Here is a 22,486-nt window from a genome sequence, read left to right as displayed (position 1 = left end):
TTTTCAATGAATTGGCAGTTAGAGTTGTAAAAAAACATTCATACGTAAATGGTGTCAAAAGATCCCTCTGTTCCATCCCCAATGTAAATATGTGTTGGAGTATTCAGGGCTGGACTTGTTACATCATCCCCGCTTAAACTCGAATCAGAAACTTCCTCACCAAACGTAAAACTCTCTGTAAAACAGGGTGGTAATGTAAATGAAATGAAAAAGAACTTCGAACGATAGTATTATTCTCCCGCCTACCTGCTAGTCAATTTTCAAAAGTTAACAGATTTGAATGATTTTTCATATTTATATAGATATTCATATGAATTTTCATAAAACATTACTTATTTTGGAAAAAAAGAGAGATAACTCTGTAATTTTGGTAAAACTTGTGTTTTTCGTTTAGAAATCAACGGAAAATATTTTTAAAACACCCCTCCCCCCCCCCAAAATTCCTTTTTGTAATATGGAAATATGATAATATGGATTGTTATTTCACATATTCTCAACAAAACTTTTTGATAGCAAATTTAAAACATGTACTTTATCAATCATACTTTGAATTTACATAATTGTAACATAAGGAAAGATATAAGGATCATTTATCCATTTCCGTGCATATTTCAAAATTTAGTGATGTTTTAAAGCCGCATTTCAATGGACCAAATTTTCTACCCCCTTGATGAAAAGAGTTGTAAAAAAGGGGAATTAACTCAATTACTATTGAACTCTTCTTTGCACTCAAAAAAGTTTTAATGGCCAAAATGCCATTTATACTGAATTACATGGGGATAAAATGTAGGCGGGAATCGAGAGTTAGCGTGCGAAGTTCTTCTCTGTAAAGGTCTCTGATGAGACTGAACATCTTACCTAGTGCTTGGTATAAAGAAGTAGTTGTCGAAGCTATGGTTGTTGTTGTTGGAGCTTGTGTGGTTGTTGTTGTTGGAGCTTGTGTTGTGGTTGTAGTTGTTGGAGCTTGTGTTTTGGTGGTTGTCGTTTGAACTTGCATTGTGGTTGTCATTGGAATTGATGTTGTGGTCGTTGTTGGAGGCTGTGTGGTTGTTGTGGTTATCAGAGCTTGTGTGGTGGTTGTCGTTGTTGGAAATTGTGTTGTGGATGTCGTTGTTTGAGCATGTGTTGTGGCTGTTGTTGGAGCATCTGTTGGAGTTGATGTTGTTGGAGGTTGTATTATGATTGTTGTTGGAGGTTGTGTTGTGGTTGTTATTGTAAGAGGTTGTGTTGTAGTTGTTGGAGCTTGTGTTGTGGTTGTCGTTGTTTGACCTTGTGTTTTGGTGGTTGTTGAGGGAGCTTGTGTTGTGGTAGTTGGAGCGTGTGTGGTGGTTGTCATTGTTGAAGCTTGTTTTGTGGTGGTTGATGCTACTGAAGTTTGTGTTGTGGTTGTCATTGTTGAGGATTGTGTTGTAGTTGTCGGTGTAGGAGCTTGTGTTGTGGTGGTTGTCGTTGGACCTTGTGTTGTTGTTGTTGTTGGAGCATGTGTTGTTGTGGTTGTCAGAGCTTGTGATGTGGTTGTCATTGGAGATTTTGTTGTGGTTGTCGTAGTTAGAGCTTGTGTTGTTGTGGTTGTTGCTAGAGCATTTGTTGTTGCTGTTTTTGGAGCATATGTTGCGATTAATGTTGTTGGACCTTGTTTTATGATTGTTGTTGGAGCTTGTGTTGTGGGTGTCGTTGTTGAAGGTTGCATTGTAGTTGACGTTGTCAGAGCTTGTGTTGTGGTGGATGTCGTTGGAGTTTGTGTGGTGGTGGTTGTTGTTGGAGCTTGTGTTGTGGTTGAAGTTGTCGGAGCTTGTGTTGTGGTGGATGTCGTTGGAGTTTGTGTGGTGGTGTCTGTTGTTGGAGCTTGTGTTGTGGTTGAAGTTGTCGGAGCTTGTGTTGTGGTGGATGTCGTTGGAGTTTGTGTGGTGGTGGTTGTTGTTGGAGCTTGTGTTGTGGTTGAAGTTGTCAGAGCTTGTGTTGTGGTGGATGTCGTTGGAGTTTGTATGGTGGTGGTTGTTGTTGGAGCTTGTGTTGTGGTTGAAGTTGTCGGAGCTTGTGTTGTGGTGGTTGTTGTTGAGGATTGTGTTGTAGTTGTCGGTGTAGGAGCTTGTGTTGTGGTGGATGTCGTTGGAGTTTGTGTGGTGGTGTCTGTTGTTGGAGCTTGTGTTGTGGTTGAAGTTGTCGGAGCTTGTGTTGTGGTGGATGTCGTTGGAGTTTGTGTGGTGGTGGTTGTTGTTGGAGCTTGTGTTGTGGTTGAAGTTGTCAGAGCTTGTGTTGTGGTGGATGTCGTTGGAGTTTGTGTGGTGGTGGTTGTTGTTGGAGCTTGTGTTGTGGTTGAAGTTGTCAGAGCTTGTGTTGTGGTGGATGTCGTTGGAGTTTGTGTGGTGGTGGTTGTTGTTGGAGCTTGTGTTGTGGTTGAAGTTGTCAGAGCTTGTGTTGTGGTGGATGTCGTTGGAGTTTGTGTGGTGGTGGTTGTTGTTGGAGCTTGTGTTGTGGTTGAAGTTGTCGGAGCTTGTGTTGTGGTGGTTGTTGTTGAGGATTGTGTTGTAGTTGTCGGTGTAGGAGCTTGTGTTGTGGTGGATGTCGTTGGAGTTTGTGTGATGGTGTCTGTTGTTGGAACTTGTGTTGTGGTTGAAGTTGTCGGAGCTTGTGTTGTGGTGGATGTCGTTGGAGTTTGTGTGGTGGTAGTTGTTGTTGGAGCTTGTGTTGTGGTTGAAGTTGTCAGAGCTTGTGTTGTGGTGGATGTCGTTGGAGTTTGTGTGGTGGTGGTTGTTGTTGGAGCTTGTGTTGTGGTTGAAGTTGTCAGAGCTTGTGTTGTGGTGGATGTCGTTGGAGTTTGTGTGGTGGTGGTTGTTGTTGGAGCTTGTGTTGTGGTTGAAGTTGTCGGAGCTTGTGTTGTGGTGGTTGTTGTTTGAGCTTTTGTTGCTGTTGTTATTGTTGGACCTTGTGTTGTGGTTGTCGTTGTTGGAGCTTGTGTTGTGGTTGACGCTGTTGTAGTTTGTGTTGTGGTTGTCGTTGTTGGAGATTGTATTGTGGTTGTCTTTGTTGTTGGAAATTGTGTTGTGGTGGTCGTTGTTTGAGCTTGTGTTGCTGTTGTTATTGTTGGACCTTGTGTTGTGTTTATCGTTGTTGGAGCTTGTGTTGTGGTTGACGCTGTTGTAGTTTGTATTGTGGTTGTCGTTGTTGGAGATTGTATTGTGGTTGACGCTGTTGTTGGAGCTTGTGTTGTGGTGGTTGTTGTTGGATCATATGTTGTAGTTGTTGTAAGAGCATGTGTTGTGGTTGATGTTGTTGGAGGTTGTGTTATGGTTGTTGTTGGAAGTTGTGCTGTGGTTGTCGTTGTTGGAGCTTGAGTTATGGTTGCTGTTGTTTGAGTATGCTGCGTGGCTGTTGAGGGAGCTTGTGTAGTGGTTGGTTTCTTTGGAGCTTGTGTCGTGGATGTTGTCGTTATTGGATTTTGTGTTGTGGTTGTCACTGGTGCTTGTGCTGCATTTATTGTCACTCCTGGAATCTCTGTCGTGGCTGTTGGCCTTGGAGCTTGTGTTGCAGTTGTTGGTGATGGAGCTTCCGTTTTGGTTTTCGTCGTTGTTAAAACTCCTGGTGAAAATGTTGTGTTTTGAGCTTGTATTACTGTTGAAGTCTTTGGAGCTTGTGTTGTGATTGTTGGATTGTGTATCGTTGTTGTCTTAGTTCTGAAATCTTGTGCTATAGTTATCGTCGTTGTTTGGGCTGGCGAAGTAGTGATTGTTGTCGATGGATCCTGGACTGATGGTTTTGTTAGACTATGTGCAGTCCCTGTCGTCGTTGGAGCCTTGGTTGTGGTTGTCGTTGATAAAGTTTGTGTTGTGGTTATTTTTGTTGGTGCTTGAGTCTTAGTTTTCGTTGTTGTACCTTGTGTCGTTGATTTAGTCAACGGATCGTGTGTTATCGTTGAAGCTCGTGCAGTTGTTGTTGTCGTTGGGACCTGAGCTGTGGTTGTTATTGTTGGATCTTGTTCTATGTTTGTCATTGCTGGAGTTTGTATCGTTGTTTTCGTAGTTGTTTTATCCTGTGCTATTGTTGTAATGGTTGTTATCGATTGTCCTTGTGTTGTTGTCGTTGTACCTTGTGTTATTTTAGTCGTTGGGACGTTGCTTGTGGTAGTCGTTGATGGAGTTTGTGTTGTGGTTGATGTTGGAACTTGTTTCGTAGTTTTTGTTGATGGAGCTTGCACCATTGTTGTCGTCGTTGTAAAAAATTGTTTGGTGGTTATTGTCGATGGTGCTTGTAAAGTGGTTGGTGTTGCTCTTTGAGCTTGTGTGGTCGTCGTAGTAGGATTGTGCGTCATGGTAACAGTTGTTAGATTTTGTGTCATGGAAGACTTTTCTGGGGCTGTTGAAGCCTGTTCCGTTGTAGCTGTTTGCGGAAGTGAAAATGATGTTGATGGTGTTGGAACATGGGCTGTTTGAGAAAAAAATGTCCGTAAAATTCAGAGTACTTATAAAGTTTCAATAAAAAAACTAGTGGTGTGTTTATAAAGTCCAAAAGATTAAAATTTGTTGTAACTGATTTGAAAGTATTCAAAACGCATGAAGTTCAGAGTAAGTTAATGAAGCAAAGAAAACAAATGTTAAAATCATTTTTACCCTCTGAACATCTGACGGAGGCATCTTCCTGATGGACACAGTTATGAGTTTGCCATCCATTATGTGGACACTCCTCAAGGTTTGACTCGGATCCGTGGCAGTTAACATTATCTAACAGAATAGGACCCGATCCTTGACCGAAGAAAGCAGACTGAAAGCTTCTGGCGCCCTCTCTGAAATTCAAAATATGAAACAAAAAATATGAGAGCACTTCCTAATGAGATATGATTGATGGCAAAGACGACATTTCCCGGAAACACTTAAAATATTTCTTATGCAATTTTTGACAATTGATAAGAAATAGAATATATTTTAATCAAAGAGTCAAATTTGTTGGTAAAAGATCATTACAATCCTAAAGAGATCAGCAACAATTCTCGAATCGCAATATAGATTTTCATCTATTATGCAAGAGATATAAAGATTCAGACAATATTCTCTGAGAGTCAAATATTTTATTATTTTTTTTCTGAAATATTCACAAGCCCTCAGATGTTATTTCAAAATTCACCTTAAAAGGTGAATCGCAAGTTTTATTAATGAAAATAAAATTCAGTCCATGTTGTAATATTTTTAGATATTTTTGGTGTTGTCAATTTTAATTTTAAAACAAAATCATTCTGACTACACAAAAAAGAGATACATTTCACATCACAACTTTTAATGAGTTTATTTCTTCAAAATGAAAGGTGGATTATTTCTAGAAGACATGCCCCATATTATTGTTATAAAGAAAAATCAAAGTAGTTTGAAAGGAGAAGATTTTTGAAAGAAGTGTACGACGACGACGAACGAAGACGAAGACAGTCGTTAAGTGATGGCATAAGCTCACTTGGCCCTCTGGTCCAGATGAGCTAAAATACGTAAAAGAGAAAATACGCACGTGGGATATCCCAGAGAGCGACAGACCACCATACTATCCAAATCATCCCAAGCATCATCACAAACTGTCCCCCATACTCCATTACGGTATATCTCTACTCTACCTTCGTATGGAGTTTCTCCTCCGACAAGCCGCACTGGACTGACTGAATGAAAAGTAAAAACAAATTAATATTTTTTTACTCTGTTTGGTCATCTTCCAAAAAAAAAATATAACATTTTGAAATCTGAACCTTCAATTGAATATTTCATTTCTAGATATATCTAAACATTTCACATGAAGAAGGCTCTTGAAAGAGAGTAACAACGATATTACCACTATAGATTCTGATTTAACAAGGATTTATTGAAAATAAATATTACATGATCCAGCTTGGCATATGACGGACGCATCTTCATAATGGCGACAATTATGTTGTCCCCACCCGATATGTCGGCACAGTTCAATTCGTTCTTCATTTCCAGAGCAATAAACATCATCCATCCAAATAGAGCCATTACCCTCTCCAAAATATGCCCTACTAAATGCTGTCGAACCATTTCTGTAAGCAAATAATCAAAAAATCATGATATTTCGTATTATGAATTTTTTACTTTTCTTTGACTTTTAAAGCATAGAATCAAATACTTTTGCAATACAAAGAAGATATCTGTATTGTGTGCATTTATATTTGCTTTATCCAACGAGCATCTTCACAATGTCAGGGGTCCTGTGTCAACTCGTTGCCGATAGATCCCGAAAATTTCATTCGATATCTTCGGACTTGCTTTTCTCATAGAGAAGCACCAATCAATTTGAAGTATACAGATTACGTAAAAAGAAAGGAATCACTTGACACCTAAAAAACACGTATCACTCATTGCTTATCACCGAAAAGACCGAAAGGCTTAATGTGATTTGTTGAGAGATGGTAAAAAAATTTTAAATTTAAATTTTAAATTAATTTCCCCAAAAGTCAAGATGTTGAATGAAATTTGTCAGGGGTCCATCGGCAACGAGTTAGCACAGGACCCCTGACGTGAGGATGTCCTACAAGTTGAAATGGTTTATTTTCACGAGGCTTGCCGAGCGAATATATATGTCATCATTTCAACTCGTTGGATAAAGCAGAGATAAAATCATACGATTAAACATGTTCTTTATACCTCATACGGCTTTTGTTATGAACAAAAAAAAAAACCCCTGTAATATTGCCCATACCAATTGACTGATTTCTGTCCAAATGGACGACGCATAAATTGATAACGTAGCCCTGTCGACGTCGCATGCCGAAAGTTTTTGTAGATACATACGAAAACTAACTAAGGCCAATGATCATAATTTGATACACTGAACTAAGAATAATTATAAAAACGTAATGAAATAGACTAAAATAAGGTTTTGATGATTTTTCATATATTATGAAATAATAATGAGCTGGATAAACTACTTGAGGATGTTTGCATATCAATAGGCCTTATCGTGGTTTCGCTGTTTATTAGAAAAAAAAATTAAAGATTTTTTAAAATTAAATACTGATTTTAAAATTTTGATCACCTATGGTAGCCCGACCCTACCCCTGGGGGTATGAGTGGAAAAAATTTAAGCAACAAAACTTGAGGATGTTTCCACATTGTTATCACTGAAAATGGCTTTGCTGTTGTCCAGAAGATGTTTTCCAAAATATATTCCTGTGTAAAACTTTGGTCATCTTCACCCTAATCTCAGAGGTCATGATTTAAACAAACTTGAAATCTTCACTAAAAGAAAACTCTAGCATATGAATATGATAAATCATGTTTTTGCTGTTTTAAAAAGATTTTTCCTATATATTCCTATGTACAACTTTGATACCCTATTGTGTACAACTTTGATACCCTATTGTTGACCCAATCTACACCCGGGGATAATGATTTGAACAAACGTGAATGTACACTACCTGAGGATGCTTCCATATACATGTATATATGACTAATCATGGCTTTACTCTTCTTGAAGAGAAGATTGTAAAAGATTTTCCCTAATCATTCCATGTACAATTATGATTGCATATTATGGCCCCGCCTTATTCCCGAGGTAATGTTTTGGGGAAAAAACTTGATTCTACACTATGTAACGAAGTTTTTACTTTAGATAAATCTTTTCTGGCGAAATAGTTCTTCAGAAGAAGATTTTTAAAAGATGTTATTACATTTTCACTTATTCTGTATTCTCATTTGGAAAGAGCCCTTCATTTGAACTTAAATAATTCTATCCAGGATGCTTTGTGCCAGGTTTAATTAAAATTGCCCTAGTAGTTCTTGAAAAGTCGAAAATGTGAAAAGTTTACAGACGACAGACAATACATGACAGACGGACGCTGGGCAGCTTTCTGTTAAAAAAAAGCTCACTTGAACCTTCGGCCCAGGTGAGCTAAAAAGGATAATCAAAAGATGAGATGTAAATTCAATAATAAAGCTATCCATTTCTGGGGTAGAAACCTAGAGCAAGGTCCATTATTTAATTTTTTTGTTAATTACGTATTGGATCATCCAAAGAGTTTGCTTAATGCTTGTTAATGTTCCTAACAATACAATTGCTTTCAATATAAGGCGAAAATATACCTAGCCCGGGGGTAGGAGTCATGGATCTACAGACTGTGTCTTTCACAGTTTTGATAAAGGGATATGTGTTATATAGAATCATTCACACAGTTTGACTACTATGTCGATGACTGAAGGAGATGTGAAATATGTCATGTATTTTCGATATATGGCCATATAACAGGTACCTCCATCACTGGACTTGAATCATGGACCGAAGGGTCAGAAATTTTATTATTTTTGTTGATAACCATTTGCTCAATATTGTCATTACAACAGTCGTCTTTTGGATGTCTTGAAAAACAGAGGATTTAAAAAAATATATATTTTTTTCAAAATATCATAAACATTCCCTCATCCTAGGGCCTCGTCCCAGGTTACCTGGATTTCACACGTTTGGTATTTGCATACTCAATATAGTCATGTGTATAGCATAGTTCACCTGATAGATGATCAGAGGTAAAGAAAGCGAATTTAAACACGTATTCATTATCAATCATATAATCAACTTACCAACACCCCGAGACTTGAAACCAGGGGAAATGAATGCCAAGGTTTTACAGTAGAATACTTGCTCTTTATAATAATTAAAAACAGTTTGCTTGCTTGATGTCTAGGAGGAAACAAGATTTACATACCTTTCATTTTCGAAATACAACAAAATTAACCTCTCCCTGTGATCTGAACCCTGGGGTCAGGTATTTCAGAATTTGGGTGGAGGGCTCCTTGCATATTATTAACTAGGGATGCGCGATTTTATCGGTATACCGGTATATCGTGATTTTTTATTGCGTGATACGTATCGTGATACGGAGACTAAAATACCGGTATTTGGTACATAATTAAAAATTCAAGAAATTATTCATTTATTTCTTTGAATTATTAAATAAAAATTACAGGAAGTCTAAAAAATGTTCAAAAAAGTTAAACTATGGCATCTAAATATGCTTTATATTATTTTTTAAAAAATGAAAAAAGTGAAGTTATGTTTTTACAGCGTATTTGTAAGAAAAATAATAGAAATTCATTAGAAATTCTAGTAAAAATTCTGTGTAAAAATATCACGATATTATCGTGATATTTTGGAGAAAAATCGTGATATATCACGATACGAAATTTTTTGCGATACACATCCCTATTATTAACATTTACACATGCTGTTTTATTGATGTCATGGAGAAACGAAGGGAAAGGTGCATTTTCAATATAAGATAAAATCTACTTCAGTCTAGGATCATAATCCTGAAGTATGAGTAATAAGCCTCACTTCGGGCCTTAACTGTGGGGTAAGGCTTTCACTGTTTTGATATAAAGGATTTGCTGTTTGTACAAGCATGTCAAACATATGACTCCTTGATGTTGAAGTGTAAAGATGTTTTCTGAAGACTGCATTATAATTTATAGTACATGTATATGACCTCATCCTTTAGGCCTCGAGAAGGCAGAGACCGTGAAATTTATAATTTTGGTTCACCCTTACCCTCAGATGCTACATATGTACATATCGAAATTAATTGAAATTAGTATAGCTGTTCTAGACAAGAAACTAAAAATTTATAAACGTTAAAAAGAGACGAATAACGGAATGCGGACGAAAACAGACAGCAATAAGACACCAGTGTTACTCGGATGATCTTAAAAATTTGCTTTAATTTTACGTACGCAGAAAACCCAAGCGATCGGCAGACCACTGAAGCATCTTTGTTATCCCAGAAGTCGTCACAAACAGTCCCCCATTCTCCATTGTGATAAACCTCAACCCTCCCTTCGTATGGAGTTTCTCCATCAACAAGACGAATAGGAGTGACTGAACAAATAAAGATATTTGTACAACAATTCATGGGAATTGAACATTTTTGAAATAAAGTTTACATGCACTCTATCACATTCTCACGACTGTTTTTAAGAATTAAAGCTAAATGGAATAATGACAATAATTTGCTATAAAAATGAAACTGCGTTGATTTTTTTTAAAATCGTTCAGTTGAAAAAAAAAGCCTCTAAAGTGTCAAAATAAGTAGTGTACCCTTTCTCTTAATTTTTAAAAAATAAAACAAATTTCAATTGGGGGGGGGGGGAGGGCACAACCAAATGACCACATAGCATCAAACTTATTATTGAGGGGACACAAGCATATAAGGACCTTCCCCCTCCGTTCCTACGACCATGTAAAATCCGTGTTTAACATAATAACATGCAAATATGCACAAGTAAATTCAATCTGAAAATGAATCCATGAAAATTATTTTATAATTAAATTCTGCAAATGTTCGATGCTACATAATGTCAATAATTTTCGTATTTGTTTGGTCTTTTTAAAGGAGAGGTTGAAACAAGCATGACATATCTTTATGATTTTATAAAACAAGCATGTCCTATATTTTCCTTGATTACTACTTTGTTGCATGCAAACTTGATAACATTAGCATTAAATCACGTCGTGATGCACATTGTAATCTTGCTGAAATATAGAGTGCTTGGACACATATTTGAAGTTAATATTTTCTCAGATTTTCTGTATAATTTCATGACTTATATGTTGCTATAGCATTTCACACTAAAATATAATAAAAATCTTATTTTATCTCGAAGTAATTGAAACTTGGAATTTTTGGACGCGTTGGATTGACACATCCTTGCGCTTTCACATATTCTAATTTTATTCTTAATACTTAAGAAAAGTGGCAATTTTGTTGTGTATTAATGAAAAATATTAAAACTATAACCCAGAAAATTCAGAGTAGAAATGTTCGAAAGCAAAACCCACTCACCAGTATTGTAAGTCCGTGCTCAGTGGTGTGTGCAGAGTTTAACAATTGAACACACCCGGTGAATCGTAAACATTAACAGTAACAGAGCTCGTGCCCGGTTTACAAAATCAGTTTACGTTTAACGGGTGTGATCAATTTGTTAAAATCTGTACACATCACAGAGCACGGACTGACAATTCTGTGAGTTGGTTTTGCTTTCGAACATTTCTACTCTGAATTTTCTGGATTATAGATGCAATATTTTTCAATACATAACAAAATCGCTTTTTTTCTTAAATATTAAGGAGAAAGTTTAAATTTATGTAAGTGCAAAGATGTGTTAATCAAACGCGTCCCGGAATTCGTAATTTCAATTATTTCCAGATAAAATAAGTTTTTATTTATATTTTCGTGTGAAATGCTATTGCAATATATAAGTCGTGATATTATACAGAAAATTTGAGAAAATATTAAGTTCAAATCTGTGTCTATGCACCTTTAAAATGTAAGTATTGTTTACATATTACCATGTAGTTAGCATAGAACTGAACATTTACAAACTGAAGCAGATTCTCACCTGGAATCCACGATTCAGTGGTAGGCTTCTGTTGAGTGGTTGATTCGGTTGTACTATGTGCTGTTGATATAGATGCAGATATTGACGAGGTTCCTAAATAATAATAATAATAATAACTAGAACTCATTGCGAGCAATGAGAGGTCTTCCGTCCGACTCTGAAAATATCTGAAAACAAAAATTCACGCTGAAAAAGTGATAAAAGAAATTCAGCGTGAAAATCCAAGAAAGCTAACCGTTAACCATTCACTTTTTTGTATCACTTCCTGTCACGACCGGAAGTAACGGCGATACAAGATTTTCTCACGATTCAAATAAACTGATGACTGACTATCAGACCTGAAAGTTTTAGACTTCAGTCGTTTACTGTTGCCGAGCAATATTGTGAGAACAAATTCTAATTTTGAGGACAGATAAACACTCGACCGGAAGTGAATTTTATAAAAATCTCTGCAAACTTTTTCAATCAAAAACTCCTAGAAGACTGTCTATTAACCCTGTAAATGCCAGAGAAAAATATTGAAAAACAAAAAAGTTGCAAATTTAACATTTTTGAATTCACTTCCGTTTGCGACCGGAAGTAAGAACGACGAAAATTAATGGTCGATCAATATATCTATATTTGATGCTCTATCACCTCAGCAAGTTTCATATTCATATCTTTAGCCATTCTCTGATGATACTGTTTACTTTCTTTTATTCTTTATGTATTCAACTTTTTATTTCATGTAATTCCATATACAGGCATGTCCATGTAATCTTTTTCTGCACTTCTATATACTTCTGCATCAGACCATTTGTCTACTACGAAAGGTTGGTCACGATACATTATTTGGCACGAAACGTCACGGGTAAATATTCGCGCATATCCTTTGGAATGTATTTTCTATTGAATGGTGATAGCTTCAATGAAATTTCAAAATGTATGTTCTTTTAATCTGAATATCGAGCTTGAGAAAGTATATTTATCATATTGTACTTATTATATATCGTATGGATAAGTAACACTAAAGCAGTTATTTAGGTAAGATTTTCTACAAGTTTTATTTTCCTGTCTACCCCCAAAGTGGACTATCCCGATTAGTTACACATTCATGAAAAGACTGGAATGTTTCGCACAAAAACATGTCTCGTCCTGCGACGGTCAAGGAATCTGATACCATTTATGTTCAGTAACAACATCTTTTAGAAAAAAATATTTATATCAACTTCATTAAACAATCTTTAAAAAAATGGTTTTCTTATTTTTGTCTTTTCTGTTCATTTGATATGACACAAGCCTGCATGGGGAAAAACAATGGCCACGTAATAATTACTATATATTAATTGCTTTAGTCAGGCAAGTTTCTTGAAAAGCTATTACTTATAACCATGGTTTAGGATCAGTTTTCCGTGGTGTAAAACAAAAGGTTGTAGTTATCGTATTTCCACTTGTAGTCATGTCGTTTTTCTACTTTGAGATACAGACAAGAACAATTATAGTAGACGTTTGAGGAAACCCCGGATTAAAACTCTAGTTCGAAACAGAATTGCAACGTAATTGTGATGTGACAATCCATCAATTCCTTCACATTTCTTTGATCCTTATGGTACTTTCATTCAAACAAACGCTCGGCTGACTCCGTAAATTCTGACCTACTTATCGGAGTTTACGGAGACAGCCGCCATTTTGGACCCGCTTCAAATTTAGAAATGCGAATATCTAGAGTTTGGATTGATCAATTCTAAAAATAAATTATATATTAAGCATTTTCAGAAGAGCCTCTATTAACCTTATTAAAACAAAAGAAAAATATAGAAAAACAAAAAAGTTTAAAAATTCAATTTTTTTAAATTCGCATCCGGTAATGACCGGAAGTACTGACGACGCACAAAAAGGTGATTCCCCTCATCTAGAAGACATAACCTATCATCTCTAACAAGTCTCCAGTTCATATCTTAAACCATTTTGGAAAAAAAGGGGGGACAAAATCTCATTTTAAAATCAGAAAACTGTCAATAACTTGGCACCGGAAGCGAGTTTTCCAAATTTTCTTTCTGATGAACAAAGTCCATTTGACGACGCATAACTCCTGAAAGTTTCATTTAAAACCACTGAATAGTTTTTGAGAAATCGCCTGCACAAAATTTTGGGGAAAAAAAAAATAATAATAACTAGAAACTCATTGCGAGCAATGAGAGGTCTTCCGTCCGATTTTGAAAATAAAAACGAAAATTCAAGCTGAAAAAGAGATAAAAGAAATTCAGACACTCTGGAGATTTAACTCTAGTCGTCAGCGTGAAAATCCAACGTGCTAATCATTTACCATTCACTTTTTTACATCACTTCCGGTCACGACCGGAAATACCGAAAGTAACGGCGATACAAGATTTTCTCACGATTCAAATAAACTGATGACTGACCATCAGTCCAGAAAGTTTTAGACCTTAGTCGTTTACTGTCGTTGCCGAGCAATATTGTGAGATCAAATTCTAATTTTGAGGACAGGTAAACACGAGACCGGAAGTGAATTTTATAAAAAATCTCTGACTTTTCTCTAGACATTTGCAGTATATACAACATACATAAAGTCATTTCAAGTACTTTATCGATGAGCAATATTTATGAGAAAGTTAAATATCAAAATAAAGTAGTTTATCTCCTAGAACCGGAAGTTGACGTTTTTATTTCCGGTGGAATCTAACATATTTCAAAACAGCGAAAGAGATGCAATAAAGTGATGCAAGCATTAATTTAAAAAAGAAAAGTTAGTTTTTTTTAGATTTCTTTGATCACTTACTGTGACAAGCGGAAGTGACGACTGACGCGTTTAACCCAAATGGTTTTGCCTACTCCTCAAGGTCTATTACTCATAAAAGATTGGTGTTTTATTCTTTTACCTGGTTTTGAGATCTCGCTCAGACAACTTCACATTTTGAGGACAGGAAGACATGCGACCGGAAGTGAATTTTTGAAAGATATTTAAGGTTACTCTAGACATTTGCAGTCTGAATAACATATTTAAAATTCATTTCAAATACTTTATCTAGAAAAAATATTGATGGGAAAGTAAAATACTCAAATTATGTAGTTTTTCTCTTATAACCGGAAGTTGTCATTTTTGTTTCCGGTGGGACCAACATCTTTCGAATCTAAAAGAGATGCAATGAAGTGATGCAATTTTTACTTAAAAAAAGAAAAATTGAAATTTTCGATTTCTTGGATCACTTCCTGTGACGACCGGAAGTGACGGCCGACGCTCTGAACCCAATTGGTTTTGCCTACATCTTAAGGTCTGATGCTCATATAAGTTTGGTGTCCTAATCTCTCACCGTTTCCGAGATCTTGCTCAGACAACTTCACATTTTGAGGACAGGAAGACATGCGACCGGAAGTGAATTTTTGAAAGATATTTAAGGTTACTCTAGACATTTGCAGTCTGAATAACATATTTAAAATTCATTTCAAATACTTTATCTAGAAAAAATATTGATGGGAAAGTAAAATACTCAAATTATGTAGTTTTTCTCTTATAACCGGAAGTTGTCATTTTTGTTTCCGGTGGGACCAACATCTTTCGAATCTAAAAGAGATGCAATGAAGTGATGCAATTTTTACTTAAAAAAAGAAAAATTGAAATTTTCGATTTCTTGGATCACTTCCTGTGACGACCGGAAGTGACGGCCGACGCTCTGAACCCAATTGGTTTTGCCTACATCTTAAGGTCTGATGCTCATATAAGTTTGGTGTCCTAATCTCTCACCGTTTCCGAGATCTTGCTCAGACAACTTCTCATTTTGAGGACAGGAAAACACGCGACCGGAAGTGAATTTTACAAAGATAATTAATGTTACTCTAGATATTTGCAGTCTAAATAACATATGTAAAATTCATTTCAAATACCTTATCTACAAAGGATATTAATGGGAAAGAAAAATACTCAAATTATGTAGTTTTTCTCTTATAACCGGAAGTTGACGTTTTTGTTTCCGGTGGGACCAACATATTTCGAAGCTACGAAAGAGATGCAATAATGTTGTGTAGGATTTGATTTGAAAATGCAAAGTTGAAATTTTACGATTTCTTTGATCACTTCCGTAAGCGACCGGAAGTGCCGACGACGAACGAAAAGGTGATTCTGTTCACCTATAAGTCATGCCCTATACTCTCTTACAAGTCTCCAGTTCATATCTTTTACCATTTTTGCAAAAAAGGGGCGACAAAATTTCATTTTAAAATCAGGAAATTGTCCATAACTTGGCACCGGAAGCGAATTTTCAAAATTCCTCCAAGACGTATCAAGTTCCTATAAATGCGCATAATTCCTGAAAATTTCATAGAAAACCACTGAATAGTTGCTGAGAAATCGCGTGCACAAAATTTAGGGAAAAAAATAAGAATAATAATAATAATAATAATAATAAGAAACAGTAGAATCACTATAAGGTCTTCCGTGAAGACGGAAGACCTTAATAATAAGAAACAGTAGAATCACTATAAGGTCTTCCGTGAAGACGGAAGACCTTAATAATAATAGATAATACATACAAGTCAAATTGATAAAGAATTTCGAGGAACGTGTCGTCAGACCTTAAATAAAAATGTTAATAATTTCAAACAGAATAGGATTCATGTTTTGTGAAGGGGCATATTGCTTAAATGAGACAGAGAAGGACTATATAAAGTTTACTGACGTTCTAAAAAAAGGTGGGATCTATACCCAGTATCCACAGTTCACTAAACCTTTAACTTAATTAGGCTAAAGATGAAATGCTGGTTCAAAATTGAATGTAACTTTATTTATGAAAAAGCCATATTTCAATTTTTCTGAGAGAACTTTAAGTCGCATTGCATAACAAGGGGCCCATGGGCCACAACGCTCACCTAACTCAGTAAAGCTCCGTGTTCTTCATCAGCAGGTTTTTTCAATTATATATTCCTATGTAAGACTCTGATCCCTGTTGTGACCCCAACCTATCCCCAGGTGTCATGATTTGAATAAAATTGAATCTACACTATCTGATGATGCCATATTCTTATGACTAATCAAGATCTTTTCCAATCTATTTCTTTGTAAAAATTTGATTCACGATTGTGGCACAATTCTTCCCCAGGAGGTCATGATTGTACACTTAGTCTATGTAATGAAAGTTTCACAGAAATCTTATCTTTTTTATCCCAGTGATTGTTGAAAAGAAGATTTATAAAGATGTTTAAACATTTTTCAAAATTCTTAATTACATGCTTTGTACAAAGTTTAGCTGAATTTGTCCCAGTGGTTCAGAAGAAGAGGTCAAAAGTGGGAAAAGTTTACAGACAAAGTCTGATTAGAAAAGCTCATTTGAGCGTTCAGCTAAAAATGAAAATAATATCATAAAAATATCCTATGATTTGCAAGTTATAATTTCACAAAGTTCTAGTTCCTTTTTTTTCTATGGTTATTTAATATCATTATTGATAAAAATATAAAATATAATTTTTAGAATTATAACATGTTTTCTTTTTGCAAAAAATTGTTTAAAATTAAAGGATGCACACCAAATTATCACACATTTTATTCGTAAATCATGCTCTTAGATCATACCCTCCTCTTGTAGACAGTTGACAGACACATCCTCGTGATGTCCACAGTTATGGTTACCCCAACCGATATGTTGACAATCTTCAATATTTGTTTCATTTCCACTACACTGTATATCATCTAGCCAAATAGGACCTGTTCCTTGCCCATAGCGTGCACAGCAATAGCTTACAGATGTTTGCCTTAAGAATTAAATGTAATATATCATTTTATAGTCTAAAAAGTATCATCTTTACCTTATTTGTCAAATAGTGTGATCATTTTTAACCAGAATATTCACACCAGACCAAAACAATAAAAGCTGCACCACTACTTCTCCGACTGACAAAACAATTTCTTACTATTGTCATGTCTTCAGATTACGAAACAGAAGAGGACTATCTTCTTGTAATTCAAACCTCGAAATTTATTTCTTATTCGTTTAATTTAAAATCAGTTTAAGTAATGATGCCGATATTATCATGATAAGCAGAATTTATTTTGAAATAAAAAATATTTATATTTGTTGTCTTTTTTCTGCTAAGCCAACATTGAAATTGTTTTTAAAACCAATTTCATGTATACTCACGCGTCGAAATATACACGGAGAAACTCGTGCAAAATTCACAGTGAGGGTACAGAAAAATTAAAAGAAATAAAACAATATGAGACAGGGAGAAATTCAAACATTGCGTATATTTTTGGTGCTTTTAAACATATAAAATGTAAACATAAGGAATGCTTTTAAGTTAAATGTGAATTATTGGTGTGTAAATTATACCTAATTGCACGTAGGCGTACTTTTCATGAAGCACTAGCCCACTTCATGAAATATGCCTATGTGAAAAGTCAGTGTGATTTACACACCAATAATTCACACAAAACTTTAAAATATTCCTTAAATATACTCCAGAACAACATACCAGGGAAAGCCTAAAGATCGGCATACTACTTCAGGGAATCGTGCAGCAGAAGATGAATAAAAATCATCACAAACTGTTCCCCATACTCCATTGTAATAAACTTCTACTCTACCCTGATATGGACTGTTTCCACCAACAAGTCGGACTGTAGTGGCTAGATTCAGAAAGGGAGAGAACTTATAGTGAAAAGGGGAATAAAAATTCCATTTATTCAATTAATGTTTGTAACATTTCTTCTTATTTATTTCGAGATTATAAAAGTTATGTAAAGCTCAACATCATCATAATTATCATGCCATGAATTTTGATGTCGAATTGAACTAGTAAAATGACTAAGAAATAAGACCTTCGCAGAGCATCATGGCTTACTTGGTATCAAGATATCAGTTGTAACTCTTTCCTTTGTGGAGGTTTCTGTTGTAAACGATGCTCTTGATGGTGTTGTTTCTATAAATATCGGTGGTTTATGCAAGCTAAATGCTCAAAAATACTTACAGGAGAACTCTAAATTGATTTTAAATCAGTATATTATCAGAGAAGAATGGAAATTTAATTTATGTTTCTTATGGTTATTGGTTAACATTATCATTCATCCGAAATATTTGTCAAATGATTAAGGTATCTTTTCTTTGACACAAAGTTATATAGGAATCAAAAAGTTTTGCCCTATGATAACAAACATATTTCTAATTCATGCTTTTTAGATCATACCCTCCTCTGGTAGACAGTTGACAGACACATCCTCGTAATGTCCACAGTTATGATTGCCCCAACCTCTGTGTGGACACTCTTCAATATTTGTTTCATTTCCACTACACTGTACATCATCTAGCCAAATAGGGCCTGTCCCTTGCCCATAATGAGCACAACAATAGCTCACAGATGTTTGCCTAAGAAATTTAAATTTAAAGTTAGAACAAAGTTATTTTGCTTTTATAGACTTAACATCATTATCTTCCACTTATTTAAAGTGAGGTATGTTAAATTTAAATATCAACATGAGTATTCAGTGCAGAGATAGACAAAATATGCTCATCATACATGTCTTACAAGCTGTCTCAACACATGTAGAGATTGAAAAAAATGCTTTTCTTCTATTTGTATTTATTTGGAGATAAAAATTCAAGACTACTACATTCTTTTACATGAAATGTTAATTTAAATTTCCATATTACTTAAATTCTTAATAATATGATGTAAAATTTAAGTATTGATGTCACACATGAACATGGAAAGCAATCAATCAATTCTAATTTTTGAATTATATTCTGAACGACATACCACGGAAAGCCTAAAGATCGGCATATCACTTTTGGGAAACTGTTGTATGTACTATCACCATTAAATAAATAATAATCATCACAAACTGTTCCCCATACGCCATTGTAATAGACCTCCACTCTACCCTGATAGGGAGTGTTTCCTCCAACAAGTCGGACTGTAATGTCTGGATACAGAAAAAGACGGAAATGAAATTGAATACAGATATAAACTTATGCTAGTAATTTTCTTTGCAATCAATAATATGTTCAGAAATAATTTATCAATGCAAAGCTTCCGATCTTCATTATCATTGATATCATACAAAGAACGTTGATAGCATTCTTTTGGAATGAAAAGATGGATATTTTGCATTGGACATTTGTATCTACTAGATAACCAAGTTGGACGGGAAATACCAGTGGTGGGAATTTCCAGTGGTAAATACCGGTATTTCACGTCCCAGTAAATACTACAAATTTTCTCAAAACTGGGAAATACTTAAGTTACAGTTTTTTTTATTTCTTTAATTCATTCAATCATGCAAAATTCTGAAATAAAATAAACATAAAAAGAGAAGGTGAATAATACTGAATATGTCTCAAACTGAAACTTTACATATGAAGAGTATATCACTATTGCAGGTCCTTTGACACCCCAAAAATATTCTGTAGCAGTACATGTTTCTCTGGTGGTATATTAAGAATAAAACTGAGGTTTTTTTTAATTCAAGTTTTCAATTTTGTAATATTATTAAGTTTATTAACTACAAATCCAAGAACAAAATAAATTTGTTTAATCCTATTACGATCAATCACGTTGTTTTAATAAATTGCTCTGTACAGTTTTGTACTCCTTTTCTGAGAGATAATTACCTTGAGTAGAACTTAAAGGCCTCTTCTTAGATTTGATATTTAAACCATACTCGACATTTAACAATTTTCTAAGAGCCTTCTTTAGTTACATAAAAAAAACCAGTTTGGGATCTTTGGGTTCATTTGTGGACCTTTATAAGATACATCTGACTCAAGCATGAAATAAATGACACTCATGACTGGTATATACTGTGTTATGATTACATAAAATGGATTACTTAGAAACCAGAATTTTTTTAAATCCGGAACAGTGATATCAGGTAGATATCTTAGGCAATAAGGTGTACTACGTGTCTATACCCCAACAAATATTATTGAAATTATGAAATATGTAGCTATTTCTGATTTTCCAGTATTTCCCAGGAAATATCAGTAATTCCCGGGAATAACCAGTATATCCCACTGTCCTGAGAAATATGAATATTTCCAAGTGTTTTGCCAACCCTGGGTATAACATACAAAATCAAACGCATATACATCCACCCTCCGTAACACGGACGCCTTATAATCCGGGCGTTCCACCTTTCGGGCGCAATATGTAGTGTACGAAATTTACATTTATACCTTCCAATCATAAAAATTATGTTTCAGAAATCCGGATGCTTCAGTTATCCGGACGGTTTGCTAACGACCATATGTATAAGGATTAACAAGGCTTGATTGTACAGATAATCCAAACAAAACAAGAAAAATACAAACAGACAAAGCAAAGAAGATACTTCAGCTTAAGACAATCTCTCAAATACTGTAAACGTGGTTATTTTGACGAGTTGAAAAATTGACGATTTTTTGTTTACGAAAATTGCCGAGTGTTAATTTTGACGAATATTGAATCAAGAGTTATGTATATCTTTGATCTCACAAGATTAAAACAAAAATGAATACAAAGAACTCCTTAAAAAAAACCAGTTTCAAAACTAGAACTCAGAGTAAGTTCGCCAGAAGCTAGAGGACCAAAAACTTGATGGATTTATTGGCTTAGTTGACTTCAGAACGTCTACGATTAAGCCGCTCTGTGCGAGTTCACGATGTTATAACCAAGGACCGGGACTTCCTCGGGAATTTACAAGCGTTCTCATCAATAAAATTTAATTTTGCTTGTAAAAACCATCTACAGTGTACAAGATTTGATTGAATTAATTGCTCTTTTGTACTAGTCTTTGTTTTCATTATACGAGACCGATTGCCTGAGGTGACAAAGTAGGTCACACACGGCGTGATAATTACGCAAAGTTAGAATGTTGTGACCATGGGTAATAATAGTATATGATATACTCAATGGTTTTTAAAACTGTGATTATATGTTTTCATAACTATTTACAAGAAAATTAAACAGTAATTTTGATCTAGTTTTAATGGGGGAAGCCGAGAAAATTAAGCGGTAAAGTTGCACGACGGTCAATGTCTGTTGTGACGCTATATATATGATGTGAAGATTGACGAGTGGAAATTTTGACGAGAAAAGAAAAATCGTCAATATAGTCAAAATTAGCACGTCGTCAAAATTTCCACGTTTACAGTAGATAACAAAATAAACATGTGTAACACAAACTCAATGCAAGTCCGTCCGTGTTGCAGGTTTGAGTCGTCAAAAAAGATGTATGGGCTTTCACTTTAAGAGTTTTTATTGTTTTAAATGACACTGTTCAATAAATCAAGATAAATATATAAAAAAAAGAAATTAAAAATGATACTTAAAATCGTTTTTTATCATTATTATTTGAAGTTTAAACGTTATTCGTGAGGAAACTATATACTTGTTCAATCCTTTAATTTACATTGAATTTTAGGCTCAGTACTTTTATAGTTATCAAAAAATGCTACTATAGTACTGGTTTTGAAGAAACATTACTGCTACAGGCGTGGGTGAAAATTTGCGACACTTCACCGAGAGCAGGTGACGTCGACGTCCCCACTTAAAAAAACCCATTAAAGGTCAAGAACGGTGAAAATAAATCTAATGTTTACAATTGATTAAATGCAATAAATAATTTTTGGGTATTTTTTAAAATCCAGAAATAAATGAAAAATATCTGTTCAGTATCGTTATTTATAGACACGGGCGATAGAGTTATCGCTCTTTTCTATGACGTCATCAGAGAAAAATGCTGTAGGCGCTATTCTATAAACAACTGAAAAACTGATAAATGGCAAGTTTCAACGATACAGTGGATATTGACGGTGATCTTCCGGATATAGACTTAAGTCTAAAATTTCACCCATATGTGTTTGTACCCATTACAAAGCAAGCAGAATATCATAGGCCTACATGAATATCTCATCGAAGTTAGAATCCGAAAATAACGAAAATGAAACGGGAAAGTCTTCTCAGGACCAACTCGCAATCGATTGTAATGTTTTTCAAAGTTTATCTTGAATTAAAAATAAAATAACAACAAATATTTCAAAAATTGCAGCAAAATCGATACATTTAGGACATAATTTGAACCCATGAAATAACATGATCGTGGAACATTTGTTACTTTCGTTAGATAATAATAAAACCAGTAG

At 34.9% G+C, this 22,486-nt stretch overlaps 1 protein-coding gene across 1 annotated transcript in view; it reads right to left on the bottom strand.

Moving 5' to 3' along the window:
- Nucleotides 1-38: 38 nt before the first annotated feature.
- LOC133196319 (uncharacterized) overlaps nucleotides 39-22,486 on the bottom strand; it is a 134,558-nt gene continuing 112,110 nt past the window's right edge. Inside the window, exons 36-46 of the mRNA XM_061332231.1 lie at nucleotides 19,122-19,287; nucleotides 18,552-18,730; nucleotides 17,841-17,994; nucleotides 16,942-17,120; nucleotides 9,714-9,858; nucleotides 5,853-6,031; nucleotides 5,491-5,635; nucleotides 4,608-4,780; nucleotides 1,633-4,422; nucleotides 859-1,593; nucleotides 39-175 (exon numbers count right to left, since the gene is read on the bottom strand). Of these exons, the coding sequence (XP_061188215.1) occupies nucleotides 39-175; nucleotides 859-1,593; nucleotides 1,633-4,422; nucleotides 4,608-4,780; nucleotides 5,491-5,635; nucleotides 5,853-6,031; nucleotides 9,714-9,858; nucleotides 16,942-17,120; nucleotides 17,841-17,994; nucleotides 18,552-18,730; nucleotides 19,122-19,287 (4,982 nt within the window). The remainder of the gene's footprint in view (nucleotides 176-858; nucleotides 1,594-1,632; nucleotides 4,423-4,607; nucleotides 4,781-5,490; nucleotides 5,636-5,852; nucleotides 6,032-9,713; nucleotides 9,859-16,941; nucleotides 17,121-17,840; nucleotides 17,995-18,551; nucleotides 18,731-19,121; nucleotides 19,288-22,486) is intronic.

This window comes from Saccostrea echinata, unplaced genomic scaffold (assembly GCF_033153115.1).
Source record: "Saccostrea echinata isolate AGI-Se365-2 ecotype Australia unplaced genomic scaffold, CSIRO_AGI_Sech_v1 ptg000001l, whole genome shotgun sequence".
Taxonomy (NCBI): Eukaryota; Metazoa; Mollusca; class Bivalvia; order Ostreida; family Ostreidae; genus Saccostrea; species Saccostrea echinata.
This window is presented reverse-complemented; position numbering and strand designations above follow the sequence as displayed.